Here is a 20,958-nt window from a genome sequence, read left to right as displayed (position 1 = left end):
GAGCATTTCCCTTGCGTAAAGCTGGACTGACTGCAAAAACATATTAAATACTGACTTTTTAAAGACTGAAATTAAATTCTAAATGTGTATCAAGTAAGTCTTAAAGGAAGATGCACTGGCGAGAGTGCTTCAGGAAGACTGCAAGAGCTAACGAGGTATCTGAGAGCAGCACAGATTCACGCTTCCGAAGGAAATAAACAGGATGTGAGGTGTTGTCTCCGCAGCAGCGTCACCCCGGGCGAGCGGGAGATTCGAAGGGAGGCGGCGGCGGGGGCTGGGCGGCCATGGTGGAGGGCCCGGGCTGTGCCCTCTGCGGGGAGCGCCTGCGGGCACGGCTGCGGCGGGGACAGGCCGTGCGGGGAGCGCGGAGCGCCGCCGTGAGCGAGGGGCCGGGGCCGGGGCCGGGGGAGCGGGTCGGCGGCCGGGGCAGGGCGGGCCGGGGCAGGGCGGGCCGGGGCAGCCGCCGCGGGCAGCGACTCCCAGCGCTTTTGCTCCTTGGGTCTGAGCGCAGCGCAGGGGCTGGTTGGTGCCTCCCCGCCTGGCCCCCGGCTGCCGTGATCTGTGGGTGGTGGCGGGTGTCGTCCCTGAATACTATCTCTGTTCTTCCTTTGAATTATAAAATATCCTTGTCATCAACAAAGTGAATAAATAGGCCTTGGCAGGTCGGCGATGTAAAGAGATGCTGAAGCTGTAGAAACAGGAGCTTTAGGAAATTATGAGTGAAAACTTTTAGAATCGCTCTGGTTCTCTTCGGTAAATTTCAAAATATCACTTTGCTTCAGGAAACCTGAAATACTAGGGAAGTTATTACTAATCTAATTTTTTTACAATCGCTTAAGTCTTTGCATGTACTAGATGATCTTTAAGGTCCCTTCCAACCCAAAACGTTCTGTGATTCTAGTGTGAATGAAACACAAGGGAGAAAGGTACATGTTTCACAGATATCACAGAATATTCTAAGTTGGAAGGGACCCACGGAGGTCGAGTCCAGCTCTTAAGTGAATGGCCCATATGGGATTCAAACCCACAGCCTTGGTGTTATTAGCACCATGTTAACCTGCAGAAAGGGAGCTTTTACTTCTATATTTTTTTTAGAGTAATTCTAACTAGACCAAGTATTTAGATAAAGGGTGTGACATCTGCTTTCAATGTACAGAATACGTAGTTTTCCAACTAATTTTTATCCTTTTTGTTGACAGCATAAAATAAGTCACTAGTATAAAACTGCCAGGGGACCTTCTAGTCGGTGGAGATGTCAGGATGTCAGTAAGCAGGCCTTAGCTGATAAGCTGTGAAGGTACAAACTTCTGGTTTTGATTAGAGAGGTAGCTAGGGTATTTTTTTTCATGTCTGGTTTTGCTCATCTGTGAAAAATTGTGTTGCTTGTGGCCCAAGTAAGTATATTGGATGCCTCCAGACGAAAGCTGGGGAATTTTTTCCCATCTTCAGTGTATATAAGGAGTTTGTGATTAAAGCATGATAAGATAGTACTTCAATTAAATAACAATTTATGGAATAATGTGGTTCAAGATATGTCTGTCTAAGGTATGTCAAAGATTAGTCTTTATAGGTTTATATCTCTCAGGATTAAGCTTTTTAAATTAAAGAGTTATGTTCCTGAGGTTTCAAAAAAGAATTCTCATTGCCTCAAATAGACTCCTTCATAGCTTTGTACAATAAAAGTCACCTCAGGGCAGACTCTATTCATTGGCAAATGATCATCCTAAGGGTCTTGTCTTCTAGTAGTGACTCCCTTGCTGTTCACCTGCTTCTGAGATTAGACTTTAAACTAGTAGGAGGAGAGAAATATCGCTGTGGGCTCAGTGGATGGTTTTCTGTGAAAATGTGAAACACTGTTTTCTGTTTCCCATGTGAAACACTGAAAGTGTATTATCGGCATTTGGAGAAGAATATACAACTACAAATAGCAGAATTGACACTGTGATATGTTTTTAATATTCAAACTGTATCTATTTAGTTTACAGCAGCCTGAGACTCTTACTGTAAATTCATGACTTCAAGGAAAAGGCATAAAATACCCTGAAGAAAAAGATGTATTGTTTCAATTATGAAAAAAATTGAGCTAAGTCATGATGGCATTAGCAATAGTGACTGCTTCCTGGGTTAATAGTCCCATTGTTTTTGGTAGAATAACCTAAAGAGAAAATAGTTAATGTTGTTTGAGTTGAAAAATTAGTTCATACATCTGCTTGCTGAATGTGTACTGATGTTAGAATCAAAGCAGTATAAATTCTCTTTAATCTTCATGTGTGTATATACTCATTTTTCAGACTGCTGCAAGTGAGGGGAGAATCTCTGGTCATGATTTCCTTGTTGGACACATTTACAGGGGTGTGGAGACATTGGGAAAGGAACTTTTTATGTATTTTGATCAGAAAGCCTTGAGGTAAGAACTGAGAAAAAGGCTTCCTATGCATTCAGACTGATTATATTTGGTGGGTCATCTTGCTTTTGCTAATGTCAGTTTCAAAGATTTGAAAACATTATGCAGAAACTCCTCATCAGCCTCTTCACAATGCTGGAAATACTGATATAGTCACACGTTCAGGTAATTTACTGCTTTTCTCTTAGTCTAAGATTTCATGGAATCATAGAATCAGACAGGTTGGAAGGGATCTCTGAGATCATCAAGTCCAACCCTTGATCCACTATCGCCGTGGTTACTAGACCATGGCACTAAGTGCCACATCCAGTCTCATCTTAAAAACCTCCAGGGATGGAGAATCCACCACTTCCCTGGGCAGCCCATTCCAATGTCTGATTACCCTCTCTGTAAAGAATTTCTTCCTAATATCCAACCTAAACCTCCCCTGGCACAGCTTAAGACCATGCCTTCTTTTCTTACTGATAGCTGCCTGGGAGAAGAGACCAACCCCCACCTGGCTACAACCTCCTTTCAGGGAGTTGTAGAGAGTGAGGAGGTCTCCCCTGAGCTTCCTCTTCTCCAGACTAAACAACTCCAGCTCCCTCAGCCTCTCCTTGTAGGGCTTGTGCTTGAGTCCCTTCACCAGCCTTGTTGCTCTTCTCTGGATCTGCTCCAGTACCTCAATATCCTTCCTGAACTGAAGGGCCCAGAACTGGACACAGTACTCCAGGTGTGGCCTCACCAGTGCTGAGTACAGGGGAAGAATCACTTCCCTGGTCCTGTTGGCCACACTGTTCCTGATCTAGGCCAGGATGCCATTGGCCTTCTTGGCCACCTGGGCACACTGCTGGCTCATATTCAGCTTCCTGTCAATCCAAACTCCCAGGTCCCTTTCTGCCTGGCTGCTCTCCAGCCACTCTGTCCCCAGCCTGTAGCGCTGCAGGGGGTTGTTGTGGCCAAAGTGCAGGACCCGGCACTTGGCCTTGTTGAACCTCATCCCGTTGGAATCAGCCCAACTCTCCAATCTGTCCAGGTCCCTCTCAGAGCCCTCCTGCCTTCCAACTGATTGAGACTCCCCCCCAGCTTAGTGACATCTGCAAATTTGCTGATGGTGGACTCAATCCCCTCATCTCAATCATCAATAAAGATATTAAACAGAACTGGACCCAACACTGATCCCTGGGGGACACCACTAGTGACCGGTCGCCAACTGGATGCAGCCCTGTTCACCACCACTCTCTGGGCCCAGCCCTCCAGCCAGTTCCTAACCCAGCACAGAGTCCCCCTGTCCAGCCGTGGGCTGCCAGCTTTTTCAGGAGAATGCTGTGGGAGACGGTGTCATAGGCTTTGCTGAAGTCCAGACAGACCACATCCACAGCCTTCCTCTCATCCACCAGGTGGGTCACCTGATCATAAAAGGAGATCAGGTTGGTCAGACAGGACCTGCCCTTCCTAAACTTGTGCTGGCTGGGTCTGATCTCTTGTCCATCCTGTAGGTGCTGTATGATTGCACTTCAGATGATCTGCTCCATAACCTTTCCAGGCACTGAGGTCAGGCTGACAAGCCTGTAGTTTGCCAGGTCTTCTTTCCAGCTCTTTTTGTGGATGGGCATGATATTGGCCAACTTCCAATCATCTGGGATCTCCTCAGTGAGCCAGGACTATTGGTAAATGATGGAGAGCAGCTGGGCAAGCTCTTCTGCCAGCTCCGTCATCACCCTTGGGTGGATCCCATCTGGTCCCATAGACGGGGGATCCAAGTGACTCAGCAGGTCGCTAATTGTTTCCTCCTGGATTTCAGGGGGCCTGTTCAGCTTCTTATCTCTTTCTACAAGCTCCAGAGGCCAGCTGTCCTCAGGACAACCTGTCTTACTGTTGAAAACTGAGGTAAAGAAGGTGTTAAATACCTCAACCTGTTCCTTGTCTGTGATAACTATATTCCCACCCATGTCCAATAAAGAATGGAGGTTTTCCTTGCCCCTCCTTTTGCTATTGATGTATCTATAGAAGGACTTTTTTTATTTTTCACAGAAGTGGCGAGATTATGTTCAAGTTGTGCCTTTGTCTCTCTATATATTATGATATGTAAGACCTCTTAAAGCATTAGTGATCTGTAAAATGAATGCTCAAAAGAGTCTATTCTGCTACTTTGCCATCTGTGCATTTTTCGTTTTATTTCTTGTATCAATTTTTAATCGACCTGCAGCCTTTGCCTTGGCTGTAAACAAAGGAAAGCAGAAGACAACATATGGCAAATATTAATTACTTTGTTTATGGTGTTATTGGATGTAGTTGTGATGTGATAACAGGGTTGGCAATGTGTGGACTGAAATCTTTCCTTTCATACAAGATGAATTCTACCTGATTTAACAGAAAATTGTCTGGTAAAGTGGCTTCATTTCTTTCAGGCTCCCTGAAGGTTTAAGAACCTATGTTGGAAGACCAGCATGTCAAGTGAAAAAAATTCTAAGTGCAGCACACCAGAAAAGTGTGTTACTTAATGATCAGGTCTGACTTCTGTGTAATGAATTGTGAAGATTGCTGGAAAACTGCCATGTTTTGGAGTGGTTTTGATTTGGGGAGGGTTGTTTATTCTCTAGTAATTGAGCACTATGTAAGCAAATAGTTTGTTGCTGTGTTACTGGTAATAACTAGAATTAATGTACATATATACTGACTTGGTTAGGTAAGGTTCATAAATTCAAAAAATAGACTGGTGTTATGCTTGGAAACATTGTTAACTTAAAATAACTATAAAAGCTCTCTTTCTCTCCAAGGATTCACTTTGGTATGAACGGTTCCATGTGCATTAATCCTGATGGAAGCAAAGACAGAAATGGAGTACTACCAGTTTTGGAGATACAGCTTACAGAGGATACTGTTTGTTTTTTTGATGTGACAGTAGAGTATAGGTAAAGCAGAAACTAACCAAATTGAACAGATTGATTTATTTATTTTTATAACATTCTTTTAAGAACATAATGAATAATCACACACAAATTGTTAAGTGCTTGGATATTATCAAAACAAAACTTTCTAAACATATCATATTTATTGGCATGGTAATTTAGTTTTGTTACTTTGTATCAGAGCTTACATACAGTTAAAGTAGTTGCATACTGTAGTCCCATTAGATAGTGTCAAGACTGGGAATGAAAATTTGGTTTAATTCAGTCCTTAAATCTGAATGCTGAACTCCATTGCTCCTTTACTTTCCATGAAAGTCTCGCTTCCTTAACAAGAGTAACAACGTGCCATGATTACTGGCTTCAGATTTTTATGCTCCCAAGGTTGGGTTTTTATATTTCTTTTTGGAGCCAAATTGGTATAATTGTTCTAATTTACATTAAGTGGATCTTTATGTCTATCACTATTGTACTTCACACTGCTAATAAAAATTACAGCAGGCTTGATTTTAAATTGTTTGAGGCTGTTGAGAGAAAAGGAAAATGTAAATTCAAATAACTTATATATGCATATTTAAAATTACAAAACATAAAAGCTTATGTAAGCCTGAGACATCTTGTTCTATATTATTTTTAAATGATTATGCTTAACCTAATAAAATAAAAATTTATCTTAAAAATATAAATATATATATGGTCATGTTGTAACTACTAGTGATAAACTACTACTGTATATATATATTATATATAGTAGTTTATTTATCATTATTGTAGCATATTTATATATACCATATATTATATATATATATTCACATATAATATGTTGTAACTACTGGACCATGTCACCAGTTAGTTATATTTGATGGTCTAAACACAGGAAGGGGTGGCTAATGTAATTTCTGTGCCTCTTCCTGTCACTGGTATTTTCATGGTTTCTATTATCTGCATATAATGTTCTATAATACTTTATTGTGTTCTTTTTTAAAACCATGCTGCTATATTGGAATATTTTTAAAACAAAAATAAATCCTAATGAATTTTTTCTCTTCCAGAAATGCAGCTGAGAGTGAGCGGAAAGTGAGAATGATGGAAAGCTTGGATGTCTGTTCTCCAAAGTTTAGCTTTTTAAGAGCAGAAAGTGAGATTAAGCAGCACAAAACTCGCATGTTGTGTGATGTGTTACTGGATCAAGCAGTATTACCTGGAGTGGGAAATATCATAAAAAATGAAGCACTGTTTGATAGTGGTCTTCATCCAGCTGTTAAGGTGAATGAAATGTCTCAAAATAGTTTTTAATGACATCTAAGTATTAAGAAAGAGCCTCTGATATTAGGTTGTATCATAATTCATGAAGATATTAGGAGGGAAGTAGGAGTTGTTAACTCTACGTGTTTCATGTGGTCATTAACTCTTTGGTCAATATAGGGCAAGACAACTGAAATTTTTACCAAGTCCTTTCCTTGGATGAGGGAATGCACATTGTTTGGTATGCAAGCAGTGAGTTTGTGAGGTATAGAATGTGAACATGTACTGTTTTACTGAGATGATATATATAATGTGCAGTCAGAATTATCATAACACGAAGCAGTGCAATTCCATATCAATGTTCAAAGTGCACCTGCCTCAATAGGTCTTTTTTCTGTTGTCCCTTAGCATTGTAATGTTCTAAAAATCATTCTTGTCTTTCCCACAGGTTTGCCAACTGACAGATGAGCATATACGTCACTTGGTGAAAATGACACGTGATTTTACCCTGCTTTTTTATAAGGTATTGGCACATGTTTCTGAGAAGCCTCCAAAACGTGACTCTGGCACATTAGATGTATGTGATCATCCAGTGAAAACAGTAAAAAGATGCAACAGGACAAGTGTTTCCATGAATAGGAATGTTGAATTGTGTGCTCTTTATTAATTGTGAATTGTCAAATGATGGAAAAGCGGAGGAGTCAAGATTGTAAAAGTATGCACAGGTTGGCCCAGAAAAGTTTCACAGATGTTGCCTGAAGGCCAGTTCAGTTTTTCTGTGAATGTGCTGTAATGTCACTCTGAACATGTCAGAATTGATGTAGGTTAAACACGAACTTATATGTCAGGTAACATAAAGGTAACTCTTAAAACTGGAAACTAGAGATTGCCCCAGGGAATTATGAAGGTAATTCATGTGGCTTCCTTTATGAAACTTAAATAGCAAGTATATTTATTTAACTAAATAGATCATAACTGCTAACAACTTATTTTATTTCCCTAACTGAAACAATGGTTTTCATTGCTAAAGTGAAATAAATTTCAGTTTCTCACTACTGTCACAACTTCAGTAGGATTTAATTTCTTCCCCTGTAAAGTCTATAAGTCCTCGTTGCTCTTTAACTTTCCACAATAGAAAAAGAGAGAACTTGACCTAATCCTTCTACATTTTATTTCTTTAAGCTGCATGCAAAGACATGAACAGCAGTGGTGAAATTCTTGTCTGTTTCTCTTGGTCTTCATGAAAGCAAGGAGCTAGTGCTGCTAAAACATGGTTTTTTTGGTAGGTTAGGAGGAGAGTACTTAATGTTCCTAATGCCATCTTTCAATCACTAAGGCGAAAAATGTGATTTGTTTAATCAGTTAGTCTGCTTAACTGTTTTCTTTCCCCCAACCCACTGAAGAGTCCTTTTAGTTTATTGGCTATGGAAATCTTTTCTTTCTCCAAACTTCACAGTGAAGTCTACCAATAAAGAGATAGCATGTAGTTCTACAACAACTATAATACTAGGGAATCTAAATGTGTCATAGGCTTTTAGACTGGTAATAAACAAGTCTTAACAAAAAGTTAAACTTTCTGTTGCTCAGTGTAGCGATTTTTAAAACTTTTACAATCAACACTTGGCAAGTATGCAACAGTTAAGTGCTTTTAAGAGCTAGCCTCTCCTTCTAAGTCTCCTTAAAATGCATAATGAAAATATGATAATATGAGGCATAGTGCTTAATAATTTTTTATAGACTGTTATAGATTGTACTAATCATACTGTATCATTACAGGTGCAAAGATGAAGAATCTTGTTTGTGTAAAAAGCTGTTGCTTTAGTTTGTTTTTTACATAACTGGATGGGAAAAAAACTACTCATAAGAAACTGACTGTAAACCCTGAGAAAAAAGCAAACTGCTTGTGAATATTCATGCCAATATATATTATTAATTTCTTCTGATTGAATTACTAGGTTGTACTGGCACAGGCATTCTCATTCAGCAAGGCTGATGAATAAAAGCACAGCAGAAGCAAATATGCTGTGCTCAGAGACACCTGTACTTTGGGAGAACTCCAGGAGTCTTCATACATTATGGAGCTAGAGCTATTGAACCCTGCCAGAGCTGAGCTGGTACTGCTGGGCCAGCTGTGGTATTGTTTGAACTGTGCCCAAGAAATTGCTATTGTAGTGCAGAAACTCTTGTGGCTCTGCAGAGTTGGCTGAATCTCTACTGGGCTCTTGTTTGGTTTTTTTACCACTTTTAGCTATATGAATTGTCTCATGAGATGTGCCTGCCTGTCAGCTGTCTGGAGACTCTTTAGGCCACTGTGCCCTTGGGCTTGTACTGTACTTAATTTAATATGACTTTCTGCCAGGATCTAGGGAGCTTACCATACTGCCAAGTGGCTTTTCACGAGCCAAGTTGTCTGGCATGGCCAGGGCCAAGATGAAGCTGAGGAACTTTACTGGGCACTAACCAACATTTACAGAATCCCTGGAATATTTCTGCATTGCACAATTCTTTAGGTTTTGGGAAGGCGGATTAACCCAGATTGTAGCATCAGGTCTGAGCTGGCTCTGTGGTGTGTTTTTTGTTCTTTTGGGGGTGAGGGGAGGTGGTAGTGATTTTGTGGTTTGTCTTTGTTTTATTTCTGTTTTCTATGCTGCATTGATTGGACCTTATTATCTCTTCAAAAACACTCCTACAGGTGCCAGGTCAAAAACAAGTGGTGCTAAATCAGAGCTAGCCGGTCCAGCTGAACTCAGGGAGTTCCTAGCATGTATTTGCTTGCACCATGCTAGTATGTTTTTTTCGTCTATCTTTTATTCCATTATGTGGAGAATTATAGACACTGTTATAACTGATTTGTCAATTTTTTACATAAAATAATATGAAATTCAGATATAGCCCTTATGAGCGCGCCTTAAATCATCATCTACTCATTGAGCTGTCAGTTTATGTAGGGTTATTTTTATTTTAGCTTCAGACTGACATAAAATTTATACGGAGTCTCTAACATGGATTGATACGTGTTCTGTTTTAGTGCCGCAAAACTGGGTCCCCACTCTACAAACACTACAAAGTGTACAAGCGCCCAGCCTGTGGTCAGTGCAGTGGGAACATCACTGTGTGTCGTTTAGGAGAGAATAACAGGATGACTTACTTCTGCTCCCAGTGTCAAAAGGCGGATCCCCAGTTTGTCAATCTCAGGTATGATGGTAACTTTGTGACACTTTTAAGCACCTCAAAGTGTTGATATAGTAAGAGGACATCTCTTTACAAATAGAATGGATCCCTGTGCATTTTATAACTAAATAAACTCTATGCTAGATGAGGACAGGACACCTTGCAAAAGAAAAATGTTTTGGCCATTGGTATTTAAAAATGGTTAGAAGCTTTGATTCTTTGATACTATTTCTTTCAAAGGCCCCATCTGTCATGAAGTAGCTATTACTTTAATCAAGTGTAGGAATTATAAAACAATTCAGAGTACTGAGAATTGTTTACTGAAATTAATTGACTGGAAAAGTTGCCCCTTGTTCTTGGTGTTATCAATATAATGCTCTTGGATGTTTACATACAACTGAGTTGAATAGCATAAAGCAGGAATTTGTGTGTCTCTCTTTTCACAGGATAGCCCCCTCACAGCTGTTCTGGCTTTAGAGTTATACTGAGGATAACTAAAACTTCAGTAAATTCAGAGTGCAGCAAATATTGTAGGGGCTTAGGATTTTTTCTTTTCTTCCTCCTTATTGGTTTTAAAAAGCTTTTGCTATAGGTGTGCCATAGAGGCACTTTGAGTTCCACATAAATTGTGCTAGCAGCAGCTTTCCTCCTTTTATTTCAGGAAAGCAGAAAATGCATTTGATATCACAAAGGGTCAAAAGGTAAAAGTTCCAAAAGCATCTTATTCAGGCTTAGATACCTATGTTATTCTTGAAAATTTTCATCTGAGGCTTCAGAATTTTGCCTTTTTATACTGAGCTCTGTCAATTTAATGTAAGATTCTGCTTCACTTTGCAAACTTTGCCTTCATTAGTGTGTGTGTATATATATACATTTTTAGATAAGATTTATGGAACACACAAATCCCTCTCCTAGCTCCAAGCTTCTTTTAAGACTCAGATGGCTGAAGGGATTTTGGTTAAAGCTTAAAAATCACTTTTGAGTACAGATCAAATATAGAAAATTCCAGCATGGAAGATAAATATTTCACATGCTGATAACCCCAATCTGCTGTATTTTTAGAAAGCAATAATGAGAAATATATTGCAGAAGGACAGGAAAACAGCAATGTTCCATTGAGTCAGATAATGAGAAAGCGATGCAAGGAAAAAAATCTCTCTCCCTCTGTTCTGGAACAAGTAGTGATTTGGGGTTTTGTTATTGTATTTTTAAATAAATAATTAAACCGTACTGTATTTCAGTGAAAAACATTGTAATGGTAGCTATAAAATACAAAGGTTGTTTCTTGTGTTGTCCTTATGCTAATGGTCAGGTCTTTGTTTTCTACTGGTCTTTTTTCAATTAAGCAGTAACTATTACTATGTAAAAGTATATGTAGCTCAAGTGATTTATCTACTAATCCAAGCTTTTCACATTTGAAGACTTGAGAGACACCATGTGATCAGACTGACTTGCTTCAGATAATAAACTGTAGAATTTAACCCAGTGGTTCTCGGGTCAAGTCAAGTAGTTTATGATTTTGCTCAACTGAAGAAATGAAGAAAATACCCTTTATAAGCTTACCTCATCAAATTCAAATGTACCTTGAATCTTAAAAACACACTTTCCCCTCCATATTTCATAAAATGGGAAGGGAGTGGGGGAGATGGCATGATGTGACAGACAGACCAGAGGAACAACATGGAATTAAACTCCAAAACATGACATGCTGAATATACTCAGTCTAGTAAAGCATTTTTGATAACTGAGTAGAACAATTGATCTAATAATGTGAAAATACCCATTTTAACATTTAGAGTTTGGCTGTTTTGTTATCTAGCCACAGTAGTTTGGTGAATGCTACTATATCTGTTCTACCTCTCAACAGCACAGGATCTCTGGTGTGTCAGCAGTTCTCATTATCCTCCTTAGTCTTCCTGTTGTGGAAGACATGTGGTAGGTAGTGGATATCTCTACCACTATCTTAGGAATCTAGTTCTGATATGGCAAGTGCTAATTATGGGAAAAGTGATAGGTCAAGGGAGTGTCACACATATGTTCCCAACTACAGCATTTGCATTATTAATTGAAGCGCCTAAATTCTTTGGATTAAAAGAAGTCTCCAAAACTGCACAAAAGCTATGGAGAAAAACACTTGACAACGTATCAACTGTGAGTTGGTTGATAATATAGTACTTAAAAATGTAAGTACATAACTTAGTGAACAGGTAAGTTCAAGTTACATTTAACTTGCTGTCAATGTTTGAATATAGTGATTGTAAAAGAGTAACTATGATTCTAAATCAGTGTATCAACATAGGAGTTATTATAATTTACAGGAAAATCAATAGAACTAAATATTTAGAGGTATCTGGAGTATGGCTTTGGCTCACATGTCACAGCTAGGATCCTTAATTCTGAACATGTTAAAAGGCTTTCTAGCAAATAGTGACAAACAAGAGACTTTCTAACTTTTAAGGCTTTCAGTGCTGTTGGCTGTTATGATAACAAAGAGGACTTATGTATAGCATTTAAATGAGAGCAAAAAAATTAGTTTGCTAGATTATGTGACTTTATTATGTGACTTTCTGCAGTTCAGTTTCTAAACAGTTCTTCATCCAGTAATGCATTTGTTAGTAAGTGTTCTGTACAAGGGAGCCCTGAAACAGTCTCCCTTTCTCACCAAGTTTTTTGCTGCGGTACTTGAATACGGTAGGGAATTTGAGAGGCTGGGGCATTGTGCTGGAGAGTACCTCAGTTAATAATTAACTTTCTGTCAATTTCTTGTTTAAATATTTTTATTTGTATTACTTGTGCAGCATCTGGAAAGATTTGCCCTTGAGTTAAAGAAAAAAAAAAATCAAACTTGAACCATGACATGCTGTCCAAGCTATGACAGGCAGGCATAACACTCTGTGCTGTTTGTTCTCTGGCCCTGTGCCTCCCTGCACATAGTGGTGTAAGGCAATTTGTAGAAGGAACGTCAGAAAATACTAACATCATTCTTTTGTTTCACAGCAAACTGCCAACTAGAAATAGCCTAATTGGCTGGGCATATGGCAGGGGGTCATGTTCTAATGAACATGTAGCTCAAAAATCTGAAGAGGAGTGGACGTGTATGCGCTGTACCCTAACAAACAAGCCTTCTGCTGAAATTTGTGATGCCTGTTTGACTTCAAGGCCTGAAGGTACTGAAGAGTCATCTGGCATCTATGCTGGGAAAGGGGGGAGGACTGTGGTTTTGATGTAGTTTTGAGAACTGTAGAAGTGTCTTATTGTGAATCGTATTTATATAACTGTAGCTAATTTGAAGTCAGATTTGGGGAAATCTTACACAGACAATCATGGAAACTGTCTTGTCTTACACCCTAAAAATGTATTCCAACTTTATGTGCAGGTGGGATTCTATAAATACGTCTCTTCAGTGACCCTTTATTTTTGTTGGGGCAAGGAGTGAGACACATCACCATACTTTCAACTCTTCTTAAAGTCATTCAAAGTTTACTGCATAAGTCTGAATGAAAAATCAACAGCAGACAGAAAAGTAACTATTATTCTTTCATGCGAACAAAAGCAGTATATTTTGGTACCCTTTTCTAAAAGGATGTAAGTTTCTCAGAAGCTGGTTTTTTTCCCTCCAAGTTCAGAGTAAAAATGATTCTAGACTTCTTACCTAAATCTGTTGTTAGTCTCTTGCTGGAGCTTCTAATGCTGTTATCTACATGAAGTATTGCTTCCTTGCTTAATCCTTTTGTGAATGGAGTGATGTGTGTGAAACTCTTATCTCACACCAGCTAAAGTCCATTTCCTCAGGTCACGAATCAATAAAAGTACGTCTTTGTGCCTTTCATGACAGTTTTTGCCAGCACAGGCTAATCTTGCATAATTCTTCTGCAAAATCAGCACCAGAAACCTGAAAATTTTAATCTGTTCCTTGAATCAGATTTACCAACTAATATTTACCCTGGAATTAATACTGTCAACTGGACCTTAAAATATATACTGTCATATGCACAAATGCTTTATTTTAAGCTTTGAAAAAAATCTTATTCCTTCTTCTGGACTTATAAATTATATAAGTTTAACTTGTTTAGTTACATACCGTTACTGAAAACAGGCCTGGAATTTGAAGATGTGTTGGACCTGGTGGAATGCTGTTGGAAAAATTCTTTTTTTAAAAAAAATAAGATTCATTTTTGCATCATAGGAGTGATATTTGATTTTTTTTTAAGATGAGTTTGCTTACCTCTTTTTTTTTCAAACCTTGAGATTTCTTGCCTTCTCACTTTGTTCAGTGTTTGTCTTTTTAGTGTTTCTAAAATTAACTACTGTCAGCAGAAATGTTTCAATTTTTGAGAACAGAGTACTTAGTATGTAAAATTAGCTGCTGGCCATACAGCCAGAATAATTCAGTCTGTAGACACAGATAATTGCCATTATATCACAATTTCCTTGCTTCTTTGCTAAGTACAAGGCCAAGCTACTGTTCTTTCTTCAAAGGTCTGAATGCACTGAAACCGGTGTGTTTCACTGTGCAGCAGCAGCAAAATGGAAGGAGCCTGGAACCAAGTAATGTCCCGAGTAAACTGTAGAGATTCTTATTTTGTTTGAGTGAGAATGCCTTTGGAGAGAGTGTGCCCTTCTGTGTGCCTTACCTACCCATTTTTCTTCTGCTTAATTCCCTCTTTTTTGTATGGAAGGAAGATAGAGGAGGGAGACACACTATAAGTTGCCCACTAGGCAGGCCTCTGATTCTGTGAAGGAACTGTTGGTTCATGTCAGGAAATATACACAAAGCACATGTCTGAACTGCTTGCTTCATAAAAGCCTCTTACAGTAAGGGAAGGACAGGAAAACTGAAAACACTAGAAAACCCAACAAGTGAATATTCCTTTTCATGTCAATAATAAAATAATACTTTAAAAAATGTGTAATGCATTGCTACTTGTAGGTACCATACCCCGTGATCTCCCATTGCAGGCGTTTATAAAAGATTATTTTAAAAAATATAAATATTTTAATCCCTGTGATTTTATAAGGTTATTTGTTATTTTGTCCAGTAGTTTTCATTTACAGAGTACTATTAACATTTGGTCCTGTTTAAGCAATAGTGATGTTATCTTGAAACACGTTTTACATGATTCCAAAAGTGCATGAGCTTTTCTTAGTGTAAGAAATGTGGTACTCTATCTAACCTGTGACAGATCTTTCAATATGGTATTGTAAATTTGCTCTTTCACTTTCCATATGATGACTTATGAATATAGATCAGAAATATAATGTCTAACTCTATGCAGATGGATTATAACTAATAACTTCTTTCCTTAGTTCCAAAGATGGAGAATGTTGAAGATTCTGCAGCCTTTGATGTAAACTTAATGAAGTACCCTTGTAATGAGTTCAGAAAACCAAGCACAGAAATAAAGATCAATAGGAGAACTGCATTTGGAACTACAACACTTGTCTTAACAGATCTTGGTAACAAAGATGTTTTGAGAAATGGTACCCAAATATCTGATGGACACTCTCATTGTGTTGCTCCAAAAAGCAGTTGTAAACAGATCCAAAGCAACGCCTACCAGTCAGAGGGAAACACAGGCAGGGACTGCTCAACTCACGTAAATGCTCTGGCTTTGTCCTCCTGTCAGCAACCTGTCTCTTTCCAACACATACAGAAGAAACAGAAAACTGATCATATACCCTCAGTTCACAAATACAATATAGCAATCAGGTATGTATTCTAACATAAAAACCAGTCTTTATAATCCCATAAACAAACTTTATCCCCAAAGATTAATGGAATACTGTGCTGTTGGGCTCAGACAGTGTTGTCTTTGGATTTCTGCCAGAGGTAACTTATTCTAGGCTAGCTATAATTTAACATGATTTCAATAGCACTGAATGACCTAGGCTGTCACTGGAAAAGTCCTCATTTTGGCCAGAACTGCTGTTAGCTAAACAGCTGTTCATAGTTCAACTATTCCCATGGAATAGTACAGTATAGCTTTAATAGGTCAACAAGCACAGTTCTACCTAAGGAGTTGTTTGATCTTAGCGCTGTAGTTGCCACTGCTTAGAGAGATCTTGAAGTCATTTTGAAAGATTACAAAAGGAAGCTAGGTGAATGAATATATTCTAATAGATTCTCACCTGTATACAGGTGCCTTGATGAACTTTCCATCACTGTTTTTACTCTTAACTTCCATCCTCATTTTATACCACCACTTTAATGCTCTACCCGTCCTGAATTTTTATTTACACAGCCCTGTTCAGACACATTCATTGCCTAGTTAAGAGAAATGTGAGAATCTATGAGGGTTGTCAAGGAAAAGTTTGGCACACATACACAGCAGTAATAGGAGTGCCAGGTAGATGTCACTTACAGTGGTAAATTTTGCAGGCTGAATGTGAAATATTGATGATATGCTACAAAATTCCTGGTCATGTGTCTGTTCTGAAATACAGAAATTACTTCTTGCATTGTTGAAGCACAAATTTTGAAATGAGATCTCACTGACTAGCCAGGCTAGACTGTATGAATATAATTTCTCCTTGCACTCTCAGCAGAGGACTACTGAGGATGTAGGCAGGATAACTGAGAGTACAGATGACTGCAAAGAAGAAATGAGACAATATAGATCATGAAAACATGGTAGTTGTAGCAAGTCATCAACTTAAATGTTTTAAACAAAATTAAAAAACAAACTGAAAAAAACCAACCAAAACCAACAAAAAAATCTGTTGGCCATTTTTGTCTTCTTGTGTTTTAGTGAGGCATTGGAAGAAAACTGCTGATGTCTGCAGGACTGCAATCTTCCAGACATAGAAGAGAACATATAATTCCTAAGCTTGAACAGAATGAATTAATATTTTCTTTTTTCACTAAGGTCCCATCACTGCCTTTCTGTTCTATAAATATATTGGAAAGATACATTTCGGAGCATTCATCTTTTTCATGTTACGGTTTTTAAATGAAGCCTTGTGTATTGCATTCAGATAATCTCTGACTATCTCAATTGTGAGGAAGAAAGAGAGAAGCTTTATCCCATTCAGAGAACTCTGTTCCATCCTCTCAGCTGGACTACTTCTTGTCCAAATACGATTTGGAGCATTACTGTAACTTTTTAGTAAAGAGGATGGGAGTCTTTTCTGTGAAGCATACAAATGCCTTCAACCTGGAGTAATGACTTGGTATTAGTCTTTTTCCCACCAAGAGCAAAATACTCTTTTAAACCATGTCAGAATTAGAGGTGGGGAGTATAATAGCAGTGGTAATATTTATTTCGTTTTGTAGATGAATTTGAATACTTCAGAATAATTTAAAATGTGGTGGGGAGAACTGGTATAATACCTCAAGGAAAGCACATAGTCTTGTCTCTTTACTCCTAGCAGTCATTAAGCTTTAAAGACACAATAGGGTGCATTAGAGAAGCAAGCTTTTTGACTGTCATTGTGTGTAAAAGTACACTGAGTGAGCTATTGTAATGGTAGGAGAGAATTCTTTGGCTGGTAACCCCTTTAACTTTTCACAGGAGTCATTTTGTAACTTGTCATTACAGCGCACCTCAAGCTAATGTGACAGATGATACTCGTACATTAAGCATGGGCCATCCTCGCTGCAGCAAACACAGCCGTCTCTGCAGCCTCAGGGTGGTGAGAAAGGATGGAGAAAACAAGGGCAGGCAGTTTTATTCCTGCCCTCTACCCAGGGAAACCCGGTGTGACTACTTTCAAGTACGTATAAGACTTAAGGGCTTGTTTTATAATAAGCAGTTGTTCCTGCAGCCTCCTTGCCCCAGTGATCTCTAATTGTGGACAGATATATTGCATTTAAAGTTTGAGGTAATTCTAAATACTTTCACGCACTGAATTGAAACTAAGACCATAATAGTAGTTATAAACTTACAGTTTTAGTTACTTCTCTTACTGTTGAAAAGAGACCTGCTTGTGCAAATGCTCCTAATCTGCTTCCGTGTGATGTAGAACATATGCATAGCAGAAATATTGGTTTGAAGGGACTTGTACAAGTTGTTCAGATCAGCATCTTGCTCGAAGGAGGACTATGGCAAACTAGATCAGCCATATTTCTGTCTAGCCAAAATCTTGAAAGCCTTTTAGGATGAAGATCTATAATCTGCCTGGGCAACTGCTCCCACAGTTGCACTAATACCTAACCTGACCTTCCTAGCTGCAATTGGTGGCCACTGCTCCTTGCTATGAATGTATGTGTCTGAGAAGAGTTTGACCTGGTAAGTGACCTGGCAGTCACTTACTATCAAGTAGTTAATAGATGAAGTTAAGATAGTAATGACTGTAATGCCTTAATTTGAAGAAAACTATGTGTTAACATCAATTAAAGTTGCACCAGTCAAAGTGTGTGCAGTTGCAACTGATGTTAAAGAAAAATCTAAAATAGTGATCACAAAAGAGATAAAACTATCCTAACTACTAGGAACAGTTTCTTCTAGGGTAGAATGCCCTGTAGATCTGTTTCTATTGTCAGTTCTAAAATATGGAATTAATAGCCATCACGTGTGCCTAAAGCCTGTTTCTTTTGGCAGTGGGCTGACTTGGATTTTCCATTCTGTTGCCATGGCAAGCGATGCATTATGAAGACTGTGTTGAAGATTGGTCCCAATAACGGAAAGAACTTTTTTGTGTGCCCTCTCGGGAAGGAAAAACAGTGTGGCTTCTTCCAATGGGCAAAAAATGGGCCAGGTATGCAGATTCTTCCTTGATGGTGATGTTACAGTTACCTGCTCCTCAGGATGTCTTAAGCGCGTACAACTTTCATAGTAATTTCTGGTTTGTTTTGACTTTCTCTCTGTTCACTGGTTAATAAGTAAAATAGCTCCAACGTAAAGAACAGCAGATCTGGAAAGAGTAACTTTACATAGTCCTATAAAAATTTAACACTGCTTGTATGCTGCCTACAATTTTGAAATAAATACTTAGCTTGCAATATATACTGTTGTATTTCTAATAAAAAAATTTAACTGTTTTCTTTTTTCATGTAATGTGGCTACTAAATTGGTAGACTTTATCATAAGTGTAAACATGTATTTAATAGAAGTGAATAAAAAGATTATTTTATATATATATATGTATTTTTATGTATATATATTATTAATACCACTTCATGCTTTATTTACTCAGAGCTTAAAATGAATCAGCAATGGACTGTACCCTTCAGATGTTACAATAGTTAATTGTCTGACTTTGCTTAGATTTGGAAAACAAAGACAAAAACCTGCCTTAAAATGAAGAACATGACTTCTGTTTTCTAAATTACATATTCTAAATTCAGGTCTGAATGTTTTATTCTAGTTGCTACTGAACATTTTTGCCCCCACATCCATGTGTAATGAATAATAAAATCATACGTCTGAGGTGGTTAAAACTCAGTTTATGTTTGGTTGTCTTACCACTATTTGCTGAAGCAAGGGGAAAAGTAAAAAAAATATGCTAAGCTATCAAGTGAAAAATAAAGCAGAAACAGAATTCTTCACATCTTTGGAGCATGTACTATAGATAACAAGGAAAATGAGACTAATGAAGATAATGGCCATAGCTTCATAGATTATTGATTCACAATCAGTCTTTAAAGAAAGTAATGGAAAGTAGGTATTGCTTCCCACCAAAAACGGTCTGGATGAAATAGGTTTAAAAGCACCTTGGAAATGGTCCTTCAGTCTATGGTCTATGCAAATACTTCAGAATTGTTTCCCTTTTTTTTTTTTTTTTTTTTTGACGGGGGGAAGGACTGCTTGGTTCTCTTGAGAAAGCTGTGGAACTTCAGTCCAATTTAAACCTTCCATTCCATGGTGAAAGTGAAACTTCAATTCTTCCCCTAATCAGCAAAAATTCAGAGGCTTTTTTATTCCTCTTTGATACTTTTGAAATCTTTTAAAACTTTCCTTATGTGAAGCAATATGTCTCTTTCATGAGGTACACAACTCCACCTGAGAGCAACAAAAGCTATTGCACATGGTGACTACTGATTTTTTCCCATTACCATCTTTCTATATGATGCTTCTTGTTACAATAATATGTTTCTGCTAGCTTGTGCTTATACATCTAAATTTTAAAATTGTTATCTAACCAGTTCCTCACTTGTATTTGTACAATTCCTTACATTGATAAAGTGTTTGATTATTTTTAAATTTAACATGCTTTTGGATGTCTTGCACAGGGATAAATCCTCAGTAGTTCAGTTAAACTTGAAAAATAAAAAAGAAATACAACCATTTTTGATCACTTGCTTTCTACAAATATTAAGATTTCACTAAAGCTGTAAGCTAAATGACTTTTTCAAACTTTGACGCTTGAAAAATAACAATTAGGTTATTATATGTTTTTATTTTAGTTTAATAGCCAGACAAGAAGTGAGTATCTGTTTACATATAACACATACAAGTTTTAAAACATTAACTGCTTTTATTAGCTACTGCAATCACTTTTCTTGTATTTCTAGAACATATGTTTGTTGTTTTGTTTTTTTTTTTAAATCTGTTTGGAAGTGGTGGTATATTTGCATCAGCCTAATTTTGCTATATGCTATATATCCTAGTCGTATAACACCACAAGGAGAGAAAAGGCAGGGGAATAACTATGGGTAAGGATACACTGAGCTTATCACAGTGAACTAGCATCTGGAGGAATTTGACATGTTTACACTTAAGGGAAGTAGGAAACTAAGCAAGAGACAGTGAATTCTAATTCACTAGATGCCTCTACAAACCTTACTGCTTTTGCAAATACGGGGTTTTTTGGCTTTTTTTTAGCTTTTGTTTTCTCTTTCTTTTGCAGAGGACAGCTCTTTGTAACTTGCTTAACGAGCTGTGGCTGATAGCTGGTTATAAAAAGTTTTAACCAAAAAAAGCTGGCAACAAAACTTATCTTGGAATAGATCTCCACTCAACCTTTCAAAAAGAAACTGCAACCAAGGGTGCCAAAAAAAGAAGACAGTTCTTGAAAAGATCTCTTTTCTTTGCTCAAGATAAAATGATTTTCAGCTTTCCCAATAGTTTACAAATGTGTTTTTATTTTTTCACATTGATTCATCTATTACAGTGCAAGTGATGGAACACACTTCTTTCAGATTTGTATCTGGCTTACACATTTTAATGGCTTATGTTGCACTCAATCAACTGCAAAGACTAAAAAGAATAACAAGATCTAAGTTAAAAGAGGGAACTGTCTATCCCAAACATTTTCTGTAATTTATATTCCTAACAAAAGCACATGTAAATCGCCTTTAAAGAAATACAG

The 20,958-nt window shown here is 37.9% G+C and overlaps 1 protein-coding gene across 4 annotated transcripts; it reads left to right on the top strand.

The window, feature by feature from the left end:
- The first annotated feature begins 284 nt into the window (after positions 1-284).
- NEIL3 (nei like DNA glycosylase 3) lies at positions 285-20,635 on the top strand. Of its 4 annotated transcripts, none has more exons than XR_007904963.1 (11): positions 285-377; positions 2,292-2,407; positions 5,164-5,298; positions 6,345-6,558; positions 6,986-7,060; positions 9,566-9,732; positions 12,706-12,875; positions 15,016-15,418; positions 17,247-17,421; positions 17,783-17,936; positions 18,249-18,327. XR_007904963.1 is itself a non-coding variant. In XM_051790444.1 (11 exons), exons 1-11 carry the CDS (start codon positions 285-287, stop codon positions 20,511-20,513), a joined length of 1,722 nt encoding a protein of 573 aa, XP_051646404.1. In that variant the 3' UTR covers positions 20,514-20,635. The 4 variants fall into 4 exon arrangements, 3 of the variants coding, with proteins under 3 accessions (XP_051646404.1, XP_051646403.1, XP_051646405.1); XM_051790444.1 differs by lacking the exon at positions 17,783-17,936 and adding an exon at positions 20,497-20,635 and having other exon boundaries at positions 18,249-18,405; XM_051790443.1 differs by lacking the exon at positions 17,783-17,936 and having other exon boundaries at positions 18,249-19,755.
- Positions 20,636-20,958: the final 323 nt, after the last annotated feature.

Source organism: Manacus candei, unplaced genomic scaffold, assembly GCF_025592945.1.
Source record: "Manacus candei isolate 608988 ecotype Guabito, Panama unplaced genomic scaffold, ASM2559294v1 h1tg000028l, whole genome shotgun sequence".
Taxonomy (NCBI): Eukaryota; Metazoa; Chordata; class Aves; order Passeriformes; family Pipridae; genus Manacus; species Manacus candei.
This window is presented reverse-complemented; position numbering and strand designations above follow the sequence as displayed.

Bases quoted from the DNA above. Each gene is read 5' to 3' on its own strand.
- NEIL3 (XM_051790443.1), top strand. From the start codon at position 285: ATGGTGGAGGGCCCGGGCTGTGCCCTCTGCGGGGAGCGCCTGCGGGCA. The intron at 9,733-12,705 runs GTATGATGGTAA...TTTGTTTCACAG, and splicing joins CCCCAGTTTGTCAATCTCAG to CAAACTGCCAACTAGAAATA. The intron at 15,419-17,246 runs GTATGTATTCTA...TTGTCATTACAG, and splicing joins AAATACAATATAGCAATCAG to CGCACCTCAAGCTAATGTGA.